General features: G+C 49.5%; 1 protein-coding gene across 1 annotated transcript in view; it reads right to left on the bottom strand.

Moving 5' to 3' along the window:
- LOC148014661 (uncharacterized) overlaps positions 1-5,776 on the bottom strand; it is a 126,276-nt gene extending 120,500 nt beyond the window's left edge. Inside the window, exon 1 of the mRNA XM_087666575.1 lies at positions 5,551-5,776. Coding sequence (XP_087522701.1) covers positions 5,551-5,776 — 226 coding nt within the window. The remainder of the gene's footprint in view (positions 1-5,550) is intronic.
- Between the last annotated feature and the right edge of the window lie 1,262 nt (positions 5,777-7,038).

Genomic DNA, 7,038 nt, shown 5'->3' with positions numbered 1-7,038 from the left:
AGATTATGCAGCCACTGGCGAATATGGAAAAGCACTGGGATCCTGCCAGTGAAGAAGAGTATAACAGCATGGTCATAAAATACTGAAAATGAACGCAATATATTTTTCGGGCCCATCCTGGCTTCCAGAACATCTTCAGTTCCAGAGTCAGAAAAAGCTTCATGATTATGTTGGACATAATCGCCAAGCTGAGTGTTGGCAAACTCCAATAAATGCTCCCAGTCAACATCCTGAGAATCCACAGAATCACAAGCAACCTGAGCATAAGAACGATCCTGATGATGGATTCTCTCTTCCGACATATGCTTGGTACGTTTGCCCGCAGGCTGGAAGTCAGGACCAGGAGACATCTTCTCTGTGCAAGGGACCATATCCTTTGGTTCCTCTGTATCAGAATCCGGACCAAGGGCTGCCACCGTTTCGTCAATAAAAGCCATATCCAGACCAGCCATGTTGTATCACCCATGTTGTATCACTACTTGTACAGGTCAGATGCAGAGGCAGGAGCTCACGAGCGGTAGCAACGAACACAGCTCTCTCTATTTTTTTTTCGTAAAAGGTAATTGTATTAATTACGAAAAAAAGGTACAAGATTACATGATTACATGATTACAAGAGACACGAGGGCCCTAGGCCAACGTGTGGGAAATCCCCGTATTAATGCACTAAAAAGGGTTACACCAATCATGGCAACCACCCAGAGGCAATTGCCATATGCCAGGGAAGCAAATCCTCCCGAGGGAGCAAGTCGGAGTGCCGGATGAGATCTAGCTGCCAATGCAAGAGGCCTTTAAGCCTGGCAATATGTCTCGGTACATTAGAGGCCGAATCAAAGAGAAAAGCATTGCGCGTGGTCCAAATGTGCCAGCATCCCCAGTATCTGAAAAAGTGAAATAAGATCTTCATATGTAACTGTGGCAGTGTGGGGTACTTTGGGCGCACAAAAACCCAATCGAAAGGAGTTAGTGAGGACCCCACCACTGCGCGCCAGATTTGCGACAAGAGTGACCAAATATTCTTGGCAAGCGGGCAAGAAAGAAAACAATGTCGGGCCGATTCCGCAGTAGTGGTACAGAAGAAACAATTGCCATTCGAGATTCTACGCTTGGAAAGGGCCGAGGCAAGAGGAAGACCACCAATCATTACCCGCCAAAGAAAGACCTTGCATTTGAAAGGTGCCTTATTCAGCCAGCCCTCCATCAGCGTTGCCTGCCACCATGACTGCAATTTCCGCAGTCCCCAAACAGTATTAGCTTTCACACCCAGCCATTGGTGATCTTGAATGAGAAGATGATACACCTAATTAGTAGAGGCCTTTTCCAAACTCAACCGGCCTGCAAGGTCCCAGTCCTGCCAAGGACGATCCACAACCAGGGCAGGAAAGGGTTGCCTACCCTGTAGCTCCGACAATAGTTGTTCCCATAAACCACGATATCCGCGCGGGATCCTGAAAAGTCTCCTAGCAGTCCGAAACGATGCGAGGACATTGCGAGTGGCAAGGGTAGCATCCGCAATCGAAGTCACACCTAAACGGGCCATGCGGTTAAATCTCGGTCTGAGCTGATGTTTGTCTTCCCATGAAAGTAATCTCGATACTGCCAACAATTCCAGCTGAAAGGAATTAGTCTGCAAGCGGTCCCCAACTGGATGCCAACGGGCCTTTTGGAGCACCACTTTCCAAGAGCCAACCAAGTGCAGTAACAGAGAGGAAGAGGGACTCGAAAATCGAGAGTCAACATTAAGGACATGCCACCAGGAGGCCCGAAGCCCGCTGTCCTCAAGAAAATAACGGGCTATGATGGTCCACGGGTGATGATCCACACACATGGCACGAAAAAGAGACCAACGAAGAGCCAGCATATGAGTTTCTGCATCCAAAATAGCTCCACCACCCATGCGTTTAGGGGTACATGTATGTGACCATGAAATCCATGAAATACCTGCTTGCAGTGAATCCTTCTTCCATAGCATGAAACGAATGGGATGAGTGAGAGCCTTCAAAGTAGTAGGCGTCCACGGCAGCAATGGCAGGGAATACGTTAGCATTGGTAGCATAATTGTCTAAGCCACTTTGAGGCGGACATGGAATGGCCACGCTTGCGACTTCCAATACATAAACTTCGCCGCCAATTTTTGTGAAATCCACTCCAGTAGGTCCTTTGGCCGTACATCCACCCCCAATGGGTATCCAAGATGCGTGACAATGGAGCCACGGGAAACCACCTGGCCCTGCCAGCCTAATGACTGTAAATCATGCTCCGTGCAACTGAGTATGGCTGATTTAAAGGCATTGATGCGAAGACCAGAGGCCTGACCAAAGAGCGCCCAAACATCTTATGCCTTTCGAATGTTGTCCCTGTCTGCCCGCAAAATCATAAAGGTGTCATCAGCCAAAGATTAGCTAATGAAGTGCTGCCCCAAAGGAAGAGACAATCCTGCCAGCTGAGTAGAAGCCGCCATTGAGGAAAACATTGAAAGGACCGGGTGAGTCGCCAGGGCAAAGAAGAGAGGACTCAAAGGGCAACCCTGTCTGACCGAGCGTGCAAGGACAAATGGCTCTGTAACCCCACCATTGAGCATAACTCTTGAAGAAGCCGCAGCACTAATGGTGTAGATTAATCCGGACATCCGAGTACCAAAACCCATAGCAGACATGAGATCTGCAATGAAAGACCAATCCACATAGTCAAACACCTTTTCCAAGTCCAATTGAATCAATACCACTTCCTGACTGGAGTGCCGCGTATAGTCAATAGCCATTTGCACATTTAAGATATTATGCAGAATGTTGCGGCCCTTAATGAAACCATATTAGAGAGGATGCACAATAGCTAGAAGGTGCTTGTGAAGCCGATTTGCCAGCACTTTGGAGAAGATTTTATACATCGAGCCCATCAAAGAAATTGGTCTCCAGTGTTGCAGCATTGACGGCGAAGGGACCTTTGGAATCAGTTTGATAAGGCCTTCTTTCCATGAGGAATGCATGACCCCTGTTTCCCAAACCGGCTGAAACATGACCGCCAATGGCTTTACCAGCTGCGTGGCCGAGTTCTCAAAGAATTCATTAGTGAGACCATCCCAACCAAGACTTTTATCCTTAGGCAGGTGCAACAAAACATCCATAACCTCCTCCTCGCAAATATCTGCCTCCAAAGTGGCTTGCATATCAAGTGGAACCTACTGGCGCACCAGATGATAGAAGACCGAGCGGGCATGCGTAACCTGGCTAGAAGGCGAGGGACAAGAACCAAGAAGTTCCATAAAATAATTTCTGCACATATTGACAATGGTCTGCGATTCAGTGACCATGCGACCTTCCGAATCCTGGAGTCTAGTCATATTTTCGCGAGCAGGAGAAGCATACAAGGCGCAAAAGAACTTATGAGATTGGCAGGCACTATCTTGCAAGGTGTCAGTCAAGTTATGCAGCTTGGCTTGCTGATAAGATTTCAACTGAAACACTTGAATAAGATGGGCCAAACACCTCTCCAATGACAGCAGAAAATCATCATCTCGGGTATCCACGAGCAACGAACGGACCAAAGCCAATAAGTCCTCTGCTGCATGTCGACGTCGCCGACAAAGAGAGGCATGATGAATCCCATACTGCCGAGCAACCCGCTGCACATTAGAGATCAGCCGTGCAAATGAAGCCAAGCCCTTAGAGGCAAAGTCTAATAAGAACCTCTCAATCAATTGCTGCATATAGCCCTCAAAAATTGGATGCTTCAAATAAGAGGAGTTGAAATGTAAAGGGAGTGTATCCAGCAACTGCATAAAAGGTGCAATAGGTTGTGCCCGCATCTCAAGCTGGAGGGGGAAATGGTCCGACAATGCATATTGCTGCAAGACCTTCATTTCCAGCATCTCGGGAAGAAAATCATCCCCCTGCATGATATACATTCGGTCCAACCGCGACCAAGTAGTTGCATATTGTGCGGAATGAAAAGTAAACCCTAAAAAAGAAGGGTGAAGCCACAACCAAAGATCTTGCTTAAGTATGCGCAAAGCAAAGGAATTCCACACTTGGCTTTCCGGCGTATCTATTACCGAATGCCCTGAAGTGGACTGAGAAGAGTCAACACACATATTGAAATCTCCCATCAAAAACCCCCTTCGGCCAAGTGACATCGAGCCCTGCAAAGTCGAACCCCCTTCGGCCAAGTGACATCGAGCCCTGCAAAGTCGACCAAAGATCCCATCGGGATACGGGATCATTCGGAGCATAGAGGCCCAGCAACCATAAAATCTCTCCTTCAAATAAGACTTCGATTACCAGAAAGCGGCCTTGCACATCATTTTTAACAAGAACAGGATGGTGTTTCTCATGGACAATCATGAGCACGCCCGAATAGTGCGTAGCATGTGTCCCTGCATAAAACAGACGGAATCCATGACAATCCACAACTTTTCCTGCTTCACCATGACTTTTGTGCTCAACTGCACACAATACATCCCACCGGTTCTCATGCAAGACAGTCCACATGGCATTTCCGGCGTATCCATTACCGAATTCCACACCCGGCTTTCCGGCATGTCCATTACCGAATGCTGAAGGGCCTCCTGTGTCGGGGCATCAAGCACCATGCCATCCTTAGGCAGCACAACATGCGCATCCTGAGAAGACGGTTGTCTTTCGGGGCATTCGGCCATAAAATGCCCCAATTTACCACATGAAAAGCAGTGTCCTGCAAAGTTGCCCCATTTCAAGCGAAAATGCAAAGGATGCATGCCAGAACAATTGAGGCGAAGCCACGCACGCCTTTTCCTGGCCGTGTCCCATAACATGCATAAACGGTTTCGATTCATAGCCCTGAGGCTTGGGGGAACCAGCACTGTTCCCACAACTACTATCGCATCCTTCAACAATGGCCAGTAGACCGCCGGACAATTTTCCACTTCCACCCACACCGGGCATTCTCGTTGAAGCAGACGCTGGAAGTCGCCCATAGGGCGCCATGGTACAACATGGACCAAGCGGCAATCAAAGAATAATGGCAACTTGGACAGGAGCTCTGCTCGATGTGTTTCCGATTTAAACAGTACCTCATAAAAGCCGCGAGGTCCAAGGAAGATCTCCTCAACACACTCCCCTTGCAATAAATGGTGCATCCACTGGCGAATATGTGAAAGCACTGGGATCCTACCAATGAAGAAAAGTATAACGGCACGGTCATAAAACACCGAAAACGACCGCAAGACTGATTTCGGGTCCACCGTGGCTTCCAGCACATCATCAGTTCCCACGTCAGAAAAAGTTTCATTATTATGCTAGACATAATCGCCAAGCAGAGTATTGGCAAAGTCCAACAAATGCTCCCAATCAATCTCCTGCGAATCCACAGGATCACAGGCAACCTGCACATAGGAACGTTCCTGAGGACCCATTGGCTCGTCAGAAGTATGCTTGGAGCGTTTGCCCGCAGGCGGCAGTTCAGAAGCCGGAGGCATATCCTCCGTGCACGGCACCATATCCTCCAGCTCCTCTGTATCGAAATCAGGGCCAAGGGCTGCCACCGTCCGGTCTAGAAAATCCATATCCAGGCCAACCATATTGCTGTCTTCTCTCTGAAGAAGCAAGTAGGAGCAGGCTGCGGCTAAGCATGTGCTCTATGACCACAGGCTTCAGACGGCAGGCGTCAGGCGAGCAGACAAGCACAAGCGGAGCAGGCGGCCACAGACGAATACAGGCGGGTGGATATTCAGGCGCGCGGGCAGTCATCAGGCCATCGCGAAGCAAGCACTCGTCAGGCGCGCTCGTCAGGCAGGCAGTCATTAGTCGTCGCGCGGGCAATCGTCAGGCGTGAGGTGGCAATCAGGCGCACTCGTCAGGCGGCAGTCGTCAAATGGGTCTTTAGGCGGCGCACAGGTCTAGGCAATCCTCTCTCTCTCTCTCTCTCTCTCTCTCTCTCTCTCTCTCTCAACGCGGCTTCCTTAGCTCTGCACACGGACGTAAAGCAGGAGACCACAAGCAAACAGGCGTGCACTCGTTCAGGCGTCGATGGGGCAGTCTAACAGGACGCGTAGGTCTAGGCGAAGGTAGGGGCAGTGACTCGCAGGTCAAACGAGCAGCGGTAGGGATAGGCGCACAGGCGACCGCATGGCTGCTCGCTCCGCGATCGCACGCTCTCACCGTTAAAACTCTCTCTCTCTCTCTCTCTCTCTCTCTCTCTCTCTCTCTCTCTCTCTCTCTCTCTCTCTCACACACACACAGAGGGTGATCGAAGAATTGAGGCATGAGCTCGATGAATATAGAAACCAGCTGGACCTACTCAAGAAGGAGGAAGGAGAAATCACCGAAACAACGCCCACCAACGTCCAAACCAAGATCAACGAGCTGAAGACACAAGTAACAAAGGAGCTCAACACATGGGCGAATATAGTGAAACAAGCACAAGCCGAAGTGGCCAAGAACTCCAAATGGATTGAGGTAGCCAAGAAGTCACCAACAAAGGAGGAGAAGTTTGTGAATGCAGCACTGGAGGAGGAGAAAAGGAGAAAGCTTAGAGCGCTCCACATCCGAGTGGTCGGATGGAAGGAAGGGGATAGTCCCCCTGGCAGACGCCAAGCAGATATGTGAAAGCTGGGAGTAGAGGACCCTCAAATAGTGGAGAATGCATGGTGCATAGGGAAAGACCTCACCAAGGGAAGGCCTCTTATCCTCAAATTTGCCAACTTAGAATCCAGACGAGCCTTCCTCTCTAAAAGGACAGCTCTAAAAGGTGAAAAAGTCTACCTGGAGGATGACCTCACACCCGCACAGGTGGCACACCGTAAAGAATGCATGCCACAGATCCTGGAGACTCGCAAAGCGGGAAAATGGACAGTATACAGAGATGGTCGTGTCATCATCACAGATAAACCCCAATGACAGGGCGCGGCCTATGAGACCCACCTGAGGTTTGCAGTGTGGAACTGCAACGAAGCTATGAAAACAGATGCAGGATTATTCCAGGAGACCTTCACCGGCAAGGACATCGTCCTCTACACAGAAACCCACCAAAGCCCAGGCACCTACTTACCAGAAGTGAGGGGATA

The sequence above is a fragment of the Lygodium microphyllum genome, chromosome 25 (assembly GCF_053477565.2).
Source record: "Lygodium microphyllum isolate KBCC chromosome 25, Lygodium_microphyllum_v1.1.10, whole genome shotgun sequence".
NCBI classification, from domain to species: domain Eukaryota; kingdom Viridiplantae; phylum Streptophyta; class Polypodiopsida; order Schizaeales; family Lygodiaceae; genus Lygodium; species Lygodium microphyllum.
Note: the sequence above shows the minus strand (reverse complement) of the source record. Positions and strands in the feature narration are given on the sequence as shown.